A 17052-nucleotide genomic window follows, 5' to 3' on the forward strand; every position below is an offset into this window, starting at 1 on the left:
TAACATCTTCCCGTAGCGAAATACACTCCCGGACCTCGATTCTCAAGGGTTTTTCTTATTTTTCCCTTCCCAAGAAAAAATGAGATATCAAAGGTTAAAAAGGTTCAAACGTAATCAATGTTTGACACCCGAAAACCAAGATAAAACATTATCCATGTTGATTCTCAATTGAAAAAGCATTCAAAACAAACAAGTACAAATTAAATCGGACACAAGAAAAGCAAAACTGAATTAAAACTTTATTAAGAACCTTCTGAGAACCATTGTCCTTGAATTTCTTATACTTTATCCTTCACGTGATGTCTTGATTTGTTGAATTACATGATTTATCACTACAAAACACTCAAAACACGTATGGAGTTGCATAATTTAGGATAAAAGTGAATTACAACAACTCGAGTGAAAATATTACAAAATGTTCCTCAAACCATTGACAAATTCTCTAACTCTTATATTATTTGTCTTCAAATACAAAGATACTAAAAGCATAGCCAAAAATGTCATAGGATGCCCTGTTCTTAAGTAAGACAATAGCAAGAAGTTAGAATTTACATGAATTTAAAGAATGAAACAGACCTTTCCAAAATTTTGCTCATATTTTTATTCCTCCCATCATTAGACTTAACTAGCTTACCTCTTCCACGCAAGCGGAATATGGTTAGAGAACATACTCTTACTTTCAACCACATACAATTCTAATATACACGTATGTACCTCCTAATGTCAGTGGGGCTAGTCAAGAATATACACGTATGAGATTGAAGCAATTCTAAACAGACATTCAAGGCATATGTCATCACACACACACACACACACACACACACACACACACATAAAGGTCTTTTCAAGGTTATAACGTGGCTGAGGTTAAGGTGGGATATATTTGAGAAAGTAGGCTAACAAACACACTGGGGTTTGTTCCTAAGGATTCCCTATTTGAAATACTTTGACACACTTAATCATCCAAACCAGTAACTTCATTCACAAACTTTGTCACAATCATTGTTATGAGGTACTAGTTTTCATTTGTGAACAATTTCAAAGAACATTTGGGAACTAGTAGAACTACTTATTTCCTTCTTTTTTTTTAAAAGACTAAATTTTTGTCTTTTGTCACTTGATTTTCTATTTTTTTGTGTAGACCAGTTCATATAATCATTTACTCTTGTTAAAAATTATGAACTTGCAATTGTTTGTATTTCTTATACTTTCAATGGAATTTGTAGATAAAGAAAACTGCCCTCAGTTTGCACAATTGAACACTATACATTAACTCTCATTGTAAACCACTCAAAAAACTATATAAAAATCATGAGCTAAAAATCCAATAAATAATATGAAAATACAAATCTTTTCATAGTATTAAGAAATTCAGCATATGACACATCCAACAGGATCTTGTTCCACTCCTGAAACAGAAGAATATTGAATATATTGCGGTTGTTGCATGTAATAATAATGGGGATAGGCTTCAAGTAATTGAATTTGGTCCTTCTTCACATCAGGCTTAGATTCTTCTTTCTTCTTTTCATCTTTTGCAGGCCCAACAGAAACTATTTCAGCATGACACCATTTCCTTAGTTTACTTACTACATGTACTGGATCTGTGTCTCCAGTTAAGGTTAATTTCTTGTCTTTCATGTCTACAGAAACTGACTCTACCCCTGCAAATATTATACCAATACAATTTTACCAAAAAACTTAAAGGTATTACAATGTTATATTATGATTTTAATTATTTTTTATTTCAATTTTGAGAACACAAACTTTTATTTTTTATTTTTAAATTTAAAAATGGAGAATTATTTAAAGTGATGCTAAATGATGTTCAAATTATCAGGTTAAAAAGGGAAAATACTTCAAATAATGCATGATTAAAATAATGTGAAGCCAAATAATGCATGATTAAAATATATTTACATTATCTGTACATATCAAATAAATTATGTACATACTTCAAAAAAAATAAAAAATATGTACATAATATTTATTTTCTCAATTTTGAAACTAGACATGTGACATTACCTGAAAGGCCAGAGACTGTCTTCATAGCTTTTTGCTTGGTCCTGTCATCGTGTAAATCCACCTTCAACACTAGTTTCTGTAACAAAACAGAACAAAAAATCTTTAGATTCAAAGAAAAGGAAAGTTAATATTAAAAGAGGGAATTCACAAGGATCTAGTTCTTACCATTAATTTCAATAAAGCTTTTTGATGACCAATAAATCAGAATTGTTGGTTAAAATTTAAAAGAAGAGCTAGGGTATTGGAGCTATAGAATTTGAAGATGAAAAGAGTTATAGGAGATGAAGTTGTGAAGTGAAAATGAGAGGTTTGTATAATGCAATATCTATATATACTAACTAGTCAACTCAAGTCAAGGAAAGTAGTGTGGTCCACTCTACTAAACGCGGTAATAGTATGGTGTGGTGTGGTTCTTTGTATCTTCATCATGGCTCCACACCGTTCCTTCCAAGAAAGTGAGACAATTTATTTATTTTTAAATAAATTATACTATTCATTCAAATTGATAAAATACATTGATATAATACAAATTTGAAGAGGCACTAACTGATCTAGTATTTTTGCATCAAACAAGATAAGTAATTATAAATCGTCTCCTCATGGACTAATGCGATATCAAAGACCGTTCAACACCAAATATCATTCTAAGTATTAAGAGTACTTGTTTGTTTGTTTAACTATGTTATCTATTTTGCAAAAGTAGAAATTGAGAGTAATAAGGTTTTAAAACTTGTTAGGATTAGAGTTCCTTGACCAAGCGTTACATATAACCTAATGATCATATATGGATTCCAGCTTTCCTTTGATATTATCACGTATCCCTCAACAACATCATTCGTGTCCAAACAATATCGTGAGATCTCTTGTATCTTTCAATCATCGATGTCTCAAACTATTGAACGATGCAAGAGTCGTTCTTATCATTTAATCGACGATTTCTCAATCTATTGAATGATAAGTAAGCATTAAGTTTGGATACAAAAAGTGATTATCAAAACATCCATTCCATGTCTAGAATCTATGTTTTGATAGATGTTCATTCTAGATCTAGATTCAAAAGTATTTTTCAATCACTATTAAATCAAACATTAAGATTAAAGTACAAGAATAACATCAATATCAAATCAAATGCTAGAACCATATATTTATAGATCAAAAGATTACATGTTAACTTAGATCAAGTACCTCTAATCCCAACAATGGAGATTTAGCTACTTATTGTCATGGAAGCCTTGCAAGAATGGATTGAAGAGGAAAGATTCATTACAAAGTGTGATGTCTCAACAACAAAGGAAGAATCCACCTTCTAAACACTCCCACTCTATGAGTTCTCACCCTATTCCTCTCTCTCAAATGATAAAATTCTAAACTAAGAGTATAAACTAAGATAACTTCATGAAAGGGCAAGTGGTCTATTTATAGAAATTCTGTGCTGCAGCAACTCGCCTCGCGAGCAACTTCACTCGCCGCTGCGAGTTGATGTTTCTTCACCATTAAGTCTTTGACACGTCACCTCTGGGAGTTGAAAACGGCCTAGCTCGCCGTTGCGATTTGAATTGCTCGCCGTTGCGAGCAAAACCATGCTCCTGCCTCTGCCAGTCCCTTGCTACTCGCCACTGTGAGTTGATGTGCTCGTCGTTGCGAGCTCTTGTGTTCGCCACTGCGAGTAGGATGCGGGCAAATACTGCTTCCTGTTCCAGCTTACTCGCCACTGCGAGTAAATGCTTGCTTCTGCCTCTTGCACTTTTTCTTGGTTTTCTTCTTTTCTTAGTGTATTGAAGTCAATTCCTGCACAATTGGGTCAAGTAAGGCAATTAAAGCGTAATAGGGTAATTATCACTTATCTCTCGGCTTTTCTCTAAATAACTTGCAAAACAAGTAATAAAAGTGCCTTAAACATGAGATTGAAATACTACTTTCTGGCACTTATCAAACTCTCCCCAACTTAACTCTTTGTTTGTCCTCAAACAAAAGATTGAAAATCAAACAAGTTAATTATGACAAGACACAAGTACAAAAGGCTTTGAAAACTTCTTTTCAGATTAATGATTCAAAGTGAATGCATGGGCAAGTCTCAATTTCCAACTGATCTAGAATTCTACTACTAATATGAAATGAGTCCTATGCACAAAGTTCATGTCAACTAGTTCAAGCCAATAATACATTCATTCACGAACCACACCTAACACACTTCTTTGTAAGTAGATAAACAATTGAAATCATATGAGTGAGGGTTATGAACACATATCCGGCAATCAAGTTAACATTCCAATCAAGTTATGTGTCCATCCAACTATCATTTCAAAAGGCACAAAAACATAGATCAAAAGGTCTTTGAGGGTTATAACTCGGCTTAGCTACAAAAGAAAAGACATTTGTGGGAAAATTGAATTCAAAAGGTCAAGCATAAGGGAACATTCCTTCTATTTATATCTAAAAGACAAAATTACAAGAATTCCCTTAATTCTATACAAACCCTTGGTGTTCACACTGGTACACTTTGATCTTGACAACTTATTCTGTTTTTGGATTTTTCTTTCTTTTTCTCTTTTTCTCTTTATCTTATCATGTACACATTTTTTCTTTTTTTCTTTTCTTTTTCTTTTGTATTTACAACATGTTGTCTTGATCAAAAGAAATAAAATTACACCATTTCACTTGACACGTGAGTTACATCTACCTTTTCTCCCCAACTTGAATAAAAACATACCCTATTTGAATGTTCCCCTATTCTTTGGCAAAAGGGACAAATAAACAATAAAGGTTTAGGGTTCAACAAGTAAAAACATCTCAGAGTCCTAAAGTGCGTCAAAAATGAACTGGATTTTGAAAAATGTAAAGGCAAGTTCATCAAGCGTTGTGCTTATGACTTGACAGTTCATAATTGAGGACTCCGATTCATTTGGTTCAAGTGGGTTAGCGAATACTCGCTCTTCTCACTAGGTAGGCTATTTGTGGTCAAGTATGTTTTACTCATTAACAAAAATGTGCCTTAATCATTTCCATGCCTTCACACAATTCAAAACAATTATTGGATTTAACATAAAGCGACCGAGTTAAACAATGAATGCCGATCTCCTTGCATAAAATACAAACAAATTGAAGTTTCCTCACTTTTTGGCTAGAACTAAGTGGTTCACAAATGAATACATTATCGCGGAGAACTAAATGAAATGAAATTTGCACAAAGTACTCGTTTCATATTCAAGTAAAAACCTAGAAAAACTGGAAACTTGTACCTTGGCTTTGCGCTTTAATCACAACTATTTATCATTACCAATCATCTGAGATTTGCTCCATCTTTGGCTATCTTTCAAGCACTTTGAGTTTTGAAGCTTTGAGCAATTACTTTGAAAATCAAGCAAGAGTAGCAATACAAAATGAAATCTCCACATTTTCAAAATAACTTCCAAATGAAGTACTTGACATTAAACTAAAAGTGCTAAACACATTAATTAACTAACACAATACAACATTTAACGATACGAACACAAAGTACTTTACTTAAAAATGATTGTTCAAATCACAACAAAATACAACGAAACACAATACGATTGTACCAACACTTAAAACAAACTGAGTCATTAGTGCCAAATCAAAACACAAAAGAAGTAACATTATTCAAAAGTAGCATAAAAGATAAGGAAGACAGTAAGAATTGACTGAAAGCTTGATAAAATATCACTCAATAAGGATGATCTTTCAAGTATTTTCTTCTTCCTCAAGTCTGCATGTCATCATCCGATCCCTGTTGAGTTGATGTTGCACTCGGCACATTTGCTGGATCGTCAAAATTGTTTCCTCCTTCATTGCCATCACCATCATCTTCAGCCATACCTTCATTTCCTGCATAAAATTCACCCCCTCCATATGGACCTGGCATGTCCTTAGGCCAATTCACATAGGACTGAAACGCCTGCAGTGTCATGAACTGCGCCATCACCTCCGGTGGATACCCTGACTGCTGCTGCATCACGTACTGTGATTGTTGGAAGTATGTGTTTGCACGGTTGGTGGCTGTCAGCATGTTCCATGTGTGCATGTTGCTCTGATGTTGCAACTGAGCATAGCTTGCAAAGTTAAAGGTAGCTGTGGGTTGGAATGACATGCGTTCCTCTTGTGGAGGAGGTGCCCAAGAAGATGAAGCTTGCTTCCCCTTACCCTTGTCTTTCTTAGTTTCACCCATAATGAAGCGGGCGATGAAAGCATCATTGATGGGGTTTTTGATTTTCTCATGGACGGAGGTGGGCATACGCATGCCGGTTCCCTTGATGAGGCCCATGATTAGGCCAGGGAAAAAGAGGCGGCTCTCTCGCTCAGTCTTTCCTTGAAGTACCACCTTCTTCATTTCCCATGAAATAGTGCGAGCAATATCGACCTTGATGCCCTTAAGGATGTAATAAATGAGAGGGTAGACTTCGGTAACACAGTCAGACATGTGGCTGTTGGGCATGACATTATAGAGGATGAATTTTTGGATTAGCTTGGCCGGGTTGGTCATAAACTTATACTGGGCTCGGCGTTCTCTCCCGGCATCACTTATGTCATAGTTAAAGCTCTCTAGTAAGACAAACTGTTTGATTTCCTCATGGACTTTATCCAAAAGAAAGTAACCACTGTTTTGCTTTTTGTGGAAATCATCATACTCATCTGGAGGTGGGGAAATTTGGAAAGGGTTGCCCAAAAAAGCATTAATCGCATCGCGGTCAAAGCAGATTGTTCGACCACGCACAAAGGTTTCATATGTGAAGAAGTTGGTGTGAGGTTGTTCGGGAAGGGCATTGGCGTAAAATTCACGCACTAGTTCAGCATTAAGGTTAGTGATTGGGTTGCAGAAGATGTCCCACCCTTGGTTCCTAAAAAGTTTGGCAAATTCCTTGTACGGTCCCTCGGGGCTAATGTTAAACACCCTCTCACTCCACATGGAATTGTCAAGCAATTCTACATATCTCTCTTGATGGTACCGGGATTTAAATCTATCTCTTTCAAAGTTTTGGTTTCGGGGAGGTTGAGGTACGGGTATAGAGGTTTCACCCTTCTTTCGTTTGCCGGTGTTGGTGGGTTTCTTAGGAGCCATACCTGCAAAACAGCCAGGAAATACCATACAAAAGACAATATGATCATTAAACAACAGTATGGAATCAATTCAAATCAATTAGAACAAATTTGGCCAAATTATGTTGCAGGTGCTGATCAATTCTGGACTTTGGGTGTCTACTCGCAGTGGCGAGTAATGTTGCTCGCCGCTGCGAACAAAGCATTGCTTCTGCCCATAATTGGGTAAAATCAACCCATTTAAAAAAAATTCATTTTCATGCATTCTAACCCTAAAACAGAAATTTGCAACCGTCGTTAGACACAGAGATGATTCTAAATCACAACTTGTTCTCTTTTTCTACATAAACCCTATTTAATTGAAAATTTACAAAAGGGTATTTTTCAAAAAGTTTGTGTTCTGTAAATTGAAACAGGTTTGAAGTGATTCAATCTCATCTCTGTTCTTGGGTGTGAAATTCAAACTAAAAACTCACAAAAATATTCAATCCTCTAACCTAGGGTTTGCATGCATTCAAAATTATATCATAAAGCTTAAGAATAGTGAATAAAATGAGTTACAGACCTGAATTAAGTGAAATGCAAGTGCAGAGAAAATGGAAAGAATGATTTGACTTGCTTTGATTTTGATTGAGACTTTGAAGCTTTGAAGAATTTAGGGTTAGTGTTTGTAGTTGAGAGAAGAGAGAAAATGTTTTGAGATGAGAGAGAATAAAAACCGAAAATGATAAAGGAGGGTTGATAATGAGTGGTTAAGAGAAGTTAATGCTGGAGTTAGTGGCCTTGGGATGCGTAACTGCCCAACCTGTAGTTACTCGCCTCGCGAGCAGAGTTACTCGCAGTGGCGAGTGTTTTGGTAGTCAACATAGTCAATGACAAATTCGCTCGCTATGGCGAGCTGTTTTACTCGCTTCGCGAGTTGCAGCAGTCCAGAATTCTGCTTTCTTTGTGACTTCTGTTTTTGAAGGTTTTTGGGGTATGCACATGACTCTTACACCTATTATGCACTAAAACAGTAAATGTACTTACAAAATTAGGGTGCCTCCCAACAAGCGCTTGTTTATCGTCATTAGCTCGACGCCTGTTTCTTTAGATTCATGGATTGTCAAGTGAAATTGTCGACGTAAGCCGATCAATTTCACCACCAAAATAGGGCTTAAGCCTCTGCCCATTGACTGTCCAGCTAGCTTTTGTAACTGGATCCTCAAGCTCCACTGCACCATATGGTTTAACTTCTTTAACCATGAAAGGTCCAGACCATTTAGACTTCAATTTGCCTGGAAAAAGCCTTAGCCTTGAATTGAATAATAGCACCATTTGTCCAGGCTTGAATTGTCTCTGGATGATCTTCTTATCATGGTATTTCTTGACCCTTTCTTTGTAAAGCTTTGAAGATTCATAAGCTTGGTTTCTCATTTCTTCAAGCTCATGCATTTGAACTTTTCTCTTTTCACCGGCCTTCTCTTGATCAAAGTTTAGAAACTTTAGTGCCCAAAATGCTTTGTGTTCGAGCTCAACCGGTAAATGACATGACTTGCCATAGACCATTTGGAATGGAGTGAGACCTATAGGAGATTTATAAGTTGTCCTATAAGCCCACAAAGCTTCATCAAGCTTCGCCGACCAATCCTTCCGAGATGTAGAGACTGTCTTCTCAAGAATTCTTTTCACCTCACGGTTGGAAACTTCCGCTTGGCCATTCGTTTGAGGGTGATAAGGTGATGCCACCTTATGCTTGACTCCATAATGATCTAAAGCTTTGACAAGTGATGTGTTGCAGAAGTGTGATCCTCCATCACTGATTAGAACTCTTGGTGTACCAAACCGGGTGAATATATTCTTCTTTAAAAACTTCACTACCGTCTTGCTATCGGCTTTAGGCGATGCAACAGCTTCCACCCATTTTGAAACATAATCAACAGATACCAAGATGTATTCATTGGAGTAAGATGAAGGAAAGGGGCCAATAAAGTCTATCCCCCAACAATCAAACACTTCTACCTCTAGAATGCTTTGTAGAGGCATCTCATTTCTCTTTGACATTGATCCGGTTCTTTGACATTCATCACAATACTTGCAATGTGTATTGGCATCTTTGAAAAGTGTTGACCAATAGAACCCAGATTGAAGCACCTTTACGGCGGTTCTTTCCCCATTGAAGTGACCTCCACAGGGTGAATTATGACATTGCCAGAGGATCTTCTGTGCCTCTTCATCGTCAACACATCTTCGCAAGAGGTTATCCGCTCCAATCTTGAATAAGTATGGCTCATCCCATACAAAATGGTTGGCTTCATGAAGGAACTTCTTGCGTTGTTGCCAAGTAAGGTATTCGGGAATGAATTCAGTTGCTTTGTAGTTTGCCATATCGGCAAACCATGGTCTTCCATTGATTGCAAACAACTTCTCATCGGGAAATTCCTCACGAACTTCCAGTTCATTCTTTGTCACTTCTTTGTTCATTAACCTTGATAGGTGATCAGCCACAAGATTTTCTGTACCTTTCTTGTCCTTTATCTCTAAGTCAAACTCTTGTAATAACAACATCCACCGGATGAGCCTTGGTTTTGAATCAGACTTGGTAAAGAGGTACTTAATGGCTGCATGGTCAGTATAAATAACAATCTTGATACCTACAAGGTATGAACGAAACTTTTCCAATGCATACACTATTGCAAGTAGCTCTTTTTCAGTGGTAGCATAGTTGATTTAAGCTTCATTTAAAACTTTGCTCGCATAGTGTATAGCATGGAAGATTTTGTTCTTGCGTTGACCTAATACTGCACCAACAACATAATCACTAGCATCGCACATTAATTCAAAATTTAAATCCCAATTGGGAGCTATGATTATTGGTGCGGAGGTCAACCGCTCCTTCAAAGTTTCAAATGCAATTAGACAATCATTATCAAAATTAAAAGACTTATCTTTGTTGAGCAAGTTGCTCAATGGCTTTGCTATCTTTGAAAAGTCTTTGATGAATCTCCGGTAGAAACCGGCATGGCCAAGAAAGCTTCGTACACCTTTGACATTCACTGGTGGTGGGAGCTTCCTTATCACATCAATCTTTTCCTTGTGAACTTCTATGCCTCTTGATGATATCTAGTGACCAAGTACTATGCCTTCAGTCACCATGAAATGGTATTTTTCCCAGTTAAGCACAAGATTGGTCTCTTTGTAGCGCTTCAGTACGGTGTCCAAGTTATTCAAACACACATCATAGAATGATCCAAAAACAGAGAAATCATCCATGAATACCTCAATACTTTTCTCAATCAAATCGGAGAATATAGCTTGCATGCATCTTTGAAATGTTGCAGGTGCATTGCATAGACCGAACGACATCCTTCTATGTGCAAAGATTCCAAAGGGACAAGTGAATGTTGTCTTCTCATGATCCTCCTGGTTGACTGTGATTTGGTTATAACCCTAATAACCATCAAGGAAACAATAGTATGCTTGCCCGGCTAAACGTTCAACCATTTGATCCATGAAAGGTAATGGAAAATGGTCCTTCCTTGTGGCTTGGTTAAGTCTCCGATAGTCAATACACATCCGACACCCTGTGACGGTTCTTGTTGGTATGAGCCCGTTCTTCTCATTCTTGACTACTGTCATACCACCTTTCTTGGGTACCACTTGTACGGGCTTACCCAAGAACTATCCGAGATTGGATAGATCATGCCGGCCTCAAGTAACTTAACCACTTCCTTGCGGACTACTTCCTTCATTGTAGGATTTAAACGGCGTTGAGGTTGAGCCACCGGTTTGAAGTTCTCTTCCATATTGATCTTATGCATACAATAGGAAGGGCTAATACCTTTGAGGTCAGACAACTTCCAACCTATTGCTTCTTTGTTGCTCTTAAGAACTTCAATCAATCTCTTTTCTTCATTCTTTGACAAAGAGCTACTAACACTACTAGAAAAACGCAAATTAGAGAGGGATTTTAGTGAGGGACAAAATTCCGTAACTAATTGTGACGGATTTAGGGACGGATTTCGATAAAAAACACAAAAGTCGAATTGCCATTTATTAGTGAGGGAATGGTTTAAACATCCCTCACAAAATATCCATCACAAAATATCCGTCACTAAATCCCTCACAAAATTGATGAGTTAAAGGTTAGTCACGGATTTCGACATGGAAATAATCCTTCTCTAATGATTCCCTCACTAAAACCATCACTAATATCAATTATATGGTTGGTGAGGAAATTAATCCCTCACAAACAAAACTGAATCATTCCCCCAAATTATTTCACGTTTTGGCTTTCCCTCCTCTATACTAAAAATTCCCCCTTTTTTTTCACAAACCCTAAAACCAAATTTTCCCCCAAAATTTTCCTCTAAACTCATAACTCCCTTCCTCAAGAGCTTATGAACTCCAAAATGCACTCCAAACAGCTTCCAATCCAGCTTATGAACACATCAAACCAAACAACTTCCAGATCTACACTGATACTTCACCAAATCTAACAAAATCAAAAGTCAATCCGAAACTCTACACTGATTCTTCCTCAAATCCTCAAATCAACCCAAAATCTACACTGATACTTCACCAAATCGAACCTCAAATCGAATTTTAGTCCCAAAATCAAACCTCAAATCGATTCTCAGTCCCAAAATCGAACCTTACTCTGAAAATCGAATCTCCTACCTTCTTCCAAAATCGTTCCCTCAAATCTTTCCTTCTCTCAAAACTCACGGTAATCTCTTTGTAAATATCAAAGTTTATTTATTTATTTATTTTATTTAATATTTTATCCTAATCTGATTTGGGTTTTGTGGGGGTTTACGGTGAACTCACTCACATTTCTGAATCCAAAAGTGAAGTTGCTCTGAAACAGGTAAGGTAAATCGAAGCCCTTCCTTCATTTGCCATTAATTTTTAATTTTTAATTTTGTATTTTGAATGATTGTTGTTGAAGACTGAGATTATTTATCTTTTGATTTTGTTCAATATTGGTTGTACAAGACACTACCAGGTTCATAAATTTTTATTTTTAATGCTTTACAAAAGATAAAGTTAAATTCAACTCTGTCTATAGCTTTAGAAAGTTGATGTAGCAGTTCAGTTTTCCAACTTATTGACTGTGAGGGTACATTAACTTATTTTTCAATTTTATAAGAAACTTGTGGAGTTAAATCCACATTATGGATCTGTTTTGATATGTTTTGTTTTGTCCACTATTGAATAAGAAGCTTATTTTCCATTCCTTAATTTGATCTGTTTTGTCCACTATTGAATAAGAAACTTTTGTCTCATGAAAGGGGTTTGCAAAGTTTGAAACTTTATTCTTCTATTATTCTGCAGAGTTTTAGAAATAAGTGGATTTTGTCCTTGAGAATTATGGGACTTTGTTGCATATATAGTCATGATGCCTTATAAATGTGTATCATTTTTCACTCATAATTAGATAGAATGTCTTTTACAAACGATAACACAATGGTTACTTTCATAGTTCATGTGATGATAGCCTGTTGTCACAAAGTATAAGAAAAAAGAGAGTATTTTTAGCATCATGGTTTTTAGCACTTACTAATTTTTCATATTGATTGATTAAAAGATAATGAACACATATTGGTCATTTTACATTGATTGAATTTGATGTAGAACACGTTGTATGTTTGTGCGTTTATATATGCTAAATGTGTCGCAACTGCAAAATGTGCTGCTGTTATTGTTAGTTTTTGCTGCTATAGGGGCTGCTGTTTATGCTGTTGGTATAGGGGATTGTTCTAGGACATTTTGGGATTATTCAGCTATAATTTGGTACTCAAACATATTTTATCCTGTACAATCTTTTTTTCTTTCTTCTTTTCTGCTGCTTTGGGACTGTTCTGTACATAATTTGGGATTGTTCTGCTGCTTTTGAATGTTTTTAGTGTTTTTTTTCCCTATTTTCTAAATGGAGTCAGTTTTAGCCTTTATGGCTAGGACTCTTATATGCTTAAAGCAAATGTGAAGCAAAATTTATTTACAAAAAGAATTTGATAAAATGGTAGAGTTAACACATGAAGAACATGCCTAAGCCATTGTTTATACATAGATTCTTTTCTGCTGCTTTGGGACTGTTCTCGGATATTTTATTCTGTACATAATTTGGGATTGTTCTGCTGCTTTTGAATGTTGTTAGTGTTTTTTTCCCTATTTTCTAAATGGAGTCAATTTTAGCCTTTATGGCTAGGACTCTTATATGTTTAAAGCCAATGTGAAGCGAAATTTATTTACAAAAAGAATTTGATAAAATGGTAGAGTTAACACATGAAGAACATGCGTAAGCCATTGTTTATACATAGATTCTTATGAAATATATTCATGCACAACCCTTGGAATGACATGTGCAATAAAGATTAAAAGTGGATTTTATTTAACAAGAGTGTGACAAGGTAAATAGAATGTTATGTTTTTTTTTTTTGTTTATATATGAAGGGTGTGTTAGTTTGACAATGCTGTCTAAAATAGAAAGAAAAAAAATGTATTTGGGTAAATCTAGCTACTGGTTTGAGAGAAGATCTTCAAACAGTCCTCAATCTCCTTCTCTATTTCATTTTTCTGATACTTATTTGTTTGTTTTGCATGCTTCCTAGCTCCAAAGTCTTCCAACATTTTGGTAGAGCATATGTTGCCTTTATAATTTCATGTGCTGCACAATTTGACATAAAAGACATTACATTACAAACTTCATAGAAACATATTCATATTTTTCCAGATTGGTATCTCAGATTAATTTGTTTTTCCAGATTGGTATAACACATCTTGGTGATTCACTAATCCGGATTTGTTGTGTTCGGCTTATTGTCATGGAAAATGAGTGATGGCTCCTCCTTGAAGGATGAAAGTTAATTGTTTTCTTCCTTTTTATTATTATTAATTTTATTTTATTTTTACTAAAAGTGAATAAAAATTCACATTTAGACCATTGTTTAGAAAGTCTATCCTAGATAAACCTTTTAATTTAAACACACCTATTTGTTTGATTCATTTTGACATACAATTAATATTATCTTAACATGTTGAAATATATCTTCCAAAGTATGTGTTTCTCTACGATCAATCATACGTTGCAATTTTAAGAGTTAATTCAATAGATATCTTCCAAAGTATGTGTTTGATTCATTGTGCTTCTATTATTTTGATCTGCCATCTGCGTTATATGTTTTTTAGATGTGTCCAAATTTTTTTGTGTTAATCAAATATATGTTTTTTATATGTATATATAGATGGCAGGAAATGATACTCTGACGGGTGGAGGAAGAGGTACTGGTAGAGGTATCAGTAGAGGTAGAGGGGTTAGGGGTACCACACTTTCATCTGGGAGAGGTATGGCTGCCACTACTCCATCACACTCTATTGTTGGGCAAGCAACAAATCCTTCCACATCTCATACAACAACAAATACACAAGTTCCCCACTCTACTCCTAGCCCTCCCATTTCTCAATCAACAAGCTTGCCACAAATTCCATCATCTAATGCATCTGCTGCTGATCCACATGTATCATCAAATGATATAGATTCATCTCCAAACATTGGGAGTGAGGCCCCTCTTGATGAGCGTATTTGGATTCGTCCAGGACCTGAGAGCACGTATGCTTTTATTACTTTTTGTCCTTTAATTTTAAATATATCATACTTGTATCTTACAATTTCTTCAATATTATATTAATAGGTTTGACCCTCCTATTGCGCCTACACGTGCGATAACAAAAATTATGAAGCAAAAGTTTGATGGATGTTGGACAACTTATGGAGAACTAAAGGCTGAAGAAAAAAAAAACGGGAAACATAGTGTGATTGCAATGTGGTTTAGAGAGTTTAATGTATGAAAGTATTCATGAATATTTACATATCTTACTAGTTATATTTTTTTTTTCATGTAGATTATTCTCAATATATTGCTTTATTCTATTATTAACCTATATTTTTTATATTGTAGAGGAAGTTTAAGTGGCTACCTGAACTTGATGGAGAGATTAAGAAGTCATTTGACCATAAAGCCTCTCAGTTATACTCAAGTGCAATGTATAGGGTCAGAAAAGGGGAAGATGATGGTGATTGGATTCCAGTTGAAATGCGTAAGAAATTGGATGCAAAATGGAGTGAGGATGAATGGAAAAGCAAGGCAGAAACTAATAGCAAAAACAGAAAATCTTCTGATGCTCCACTCCACACCGGAGGATCGATTCCAACATTTGAGATTTCTAAGAGAATAGTAAGTAATTGAATATGAGTTTAATTGTATTTGTTAGGTTAAGCATTTTAATTTCAATTAACATTGATTAATCCGTTTTGTTTTTAGAAAACATCTCCAGAAGTTACTCCAACATCTTGGGAAATATTTGAATACACACACAAATTGAAAGGTGATCCAAGCAAGTGGGTTTCAGCAAAAGCAAAGGATATTGCTGTAAGTGTATGCTATTTTTTATTGTTTTAATAGTTCTGCACTCAAATAATTGTTCACTGATGCTAGTTGTTGGGAACTAGTTATATACTAATGCTATTTTTATGGAGGTTCTGCACTGATGCTAATTGTTAAGCATGTATATAGCAGTCTGTAAGTGTATGTTTTAGAAGCAGATTGAGAAAAATAATTAATTGTCTTGACAAACAGATATATCATAATGTTAGTTTGTTTGATGCTTCTGGGAAACTGATATAGGCAAGCAGTGAACACAATATAAGTTTTTAGCACGCTTTCCTCTTCCTGCATGTTACATAATGCACAAAATGTAGTGCAATCAATTCCTACAAATACGCCATAACAAATTGTTGACTCTAGGTGGAACCTTGAGTTTCCAAATCAAATCCCACGTGCCTTCTACTTACTTGGAATTATTCATGTATTCAATTTTTTTTTTTAAAAAAAAAGTTGTTTATGTTGACTTAATGAAGTATGAAATTATTACTTGTTAGTAAAATATTATTATTTTGATATTATTGTTTTGCAGGATGAGTTTGAAAAAAGGATTATTGAGAGGGATTCACAGGAGGAGGCACTAGGAGATGATGTTTCTACGCATGAAAGTGACAACATTATCTTCTTAGATGTTGTTGGAGGAGTAAATAAGAAGGGTCGTATATATGGTTTGGGCCCGGAAGCAGGGAAATATAAGCCGTCTAGATCTTCCAGATCTGACGGCATCTTACAATCTGAATTTGAACAAATGAGGGCTGAAAATGCATCCCTTAAAGAGAAATTGAAGGCTCATGAGGAGTTGATTCGTGCATCGCTGGAAGATTCACGTTCTCTTAGGGAGCAAATGACTAAATTCATGGAAATGGTTTCTCAAGGTCATCTACATCCACCTTCACCTCCATCTACTTGATATATTAATAAATAATATGTATAATATATGGTTTGATAGCTTGGTTGCAAACTTAGCTAATGTGCTACTTCTAGTACCATTAAAAATGTTTTATGTGTTTCTTATGAAACTTATTTTGAGAGTTTCCTTGTGACTCTTCATGTATTTTGAGAGTTGGAACAATGGTTGTAAACTTATTGACATTTTCCTTACGACTTTTATGGTGATGAATGTCTGTGATGGGTTTGAAGACAATTTATCAAGTGTTTTTATTGTATATTTATAATTTCCAACATGTTCAATATAGTAAATCCAGTTAAAATATGAATATAATTAATTAATGAAATCTGGTAGGAAATTGAACATTATATTAGTGATTCAAATTTCTGTTTCAATTAGTGAGGGAATTCAGGTTCATCACAAGTAGTGTTATATGCCTTCACAATTTGAGAGGGAAAACCAATCCGTCATTAATTACTGATGGAAATATTGGTAAAAATTGATGGAATGGTCCCTCACTATTAGAGAGGGAACAAGAATCCCTCACTAATTACTGACGGATTTGTCCATAATTTAGCACATTTCTGGTTCATATTTAGTGACGGATTTAAATGGTTAGGGACGGATTGTATCCGTGTCAATTAGGGACGGAAACCGAAA

General features: G+C 35.4%; 2 protein-coding genes across 2 annotated transcripts; one reads left to right on the plus strand and one right to left on the minus strand.

Annotated features, from left to right (window-relative positions):
• Positions 1-1246: 1246 nt before the first annotated feature.
• Positions 1247-2336, minus strand: LOC146915313 (heavy metal-associated isoprenylated plant protein 39-like). The gene is made up of 3 exons (XM_085717746.1): positions 2191-2336; positions 2026-2101; positions 1247-1664 (listed from the first exon to the last, which is right to left on the minus strand). Exons 1-3 carry the CDS (start codon positions 2191-2193, stop codon positions 1372-1374), a joined length of 372 nt encoding a protein of 123 aa, XP_085573872.1. The 5' UTR covers positions 2194-2336; the 3' UTR covers positions 1247-1371.
• A 9267-nt stretch (positions 2337-11603) lies between these two features.
• Positions 11604-16647, plus strand: LOC146915314 (uncharacterized). Its single transcript, XM_085717741.1, has 7 exons — positions 11604-11788; positions 11916-11929; positions 14307-14671; positions 14754-14904; positions 15021-15296; positions 15384-15491; positions 16036-16647. Exons 3-7 carry the CDS (start codon positions 14307-14309, stop codon positions 16411-16413), a joined length of 1278 nt encoding a protein of 425 aa, XP_085573867.1. The 5' UTR covers positions 11604-11788; positions 11916-11929; the 3' UTR covers positions 16414-16647.
• The last annotated feature ends 405 nt before the right edge of the window (positions 16648-17052 follow it).

Source organism: Medicago sativa, chromosome 6 (assembly GCF_051527215.1).
Source record: "Medicago sativa cultivar Bolivia chromosome 6, Bolivia_mono, whole genome shotgun sequence".
NCBI classification, from domain to species: Eukaryota; Viridiplantae; Streptophyta; class Magnoliopsida; order Fabales; family Fabaceae; genus Medicago; species Medicago sativa.

What these genes read in the sequence shown, in the direction of transcription:
- LOC146915313 (XM_085717746.1), bottom strand. An exon ending in GACAGTCTCTGGCCTTTCAG is followed by an intron (nt 1,665 to 2,025) that starts GTAATGTCACAT and finishes TAATATTTGCAG; the next exon opens with GGGTAGAGTCAGTTTCTGTA.
- LOC146915314 (XM_085717741.1), top strand. Translation starts at nt 14,307, where the DNA reads ATGGCAGGAAATGATACTCTGACGGGTGGAGGAAGAGGTACTGGTAGA. An exon ending in TTGAGATTTCTAAGAGAATA is followed by an intron (nt 15,297 to 15,383) that starts GTAAGTAATTGA and finishes TTTTGTTTTTAG; the next exon opens with AAAACATCTCCAGAAGTTAC. An exon ending in CAAAAGCAAAGGATATTGCT is followed by an intron (nt 15,492 to 16,035) that starts GTAAGTGTATGC and finishes ATTGTTTTGCAG; the next exon opens with GATGAGTTTGAAAAAAGGAT.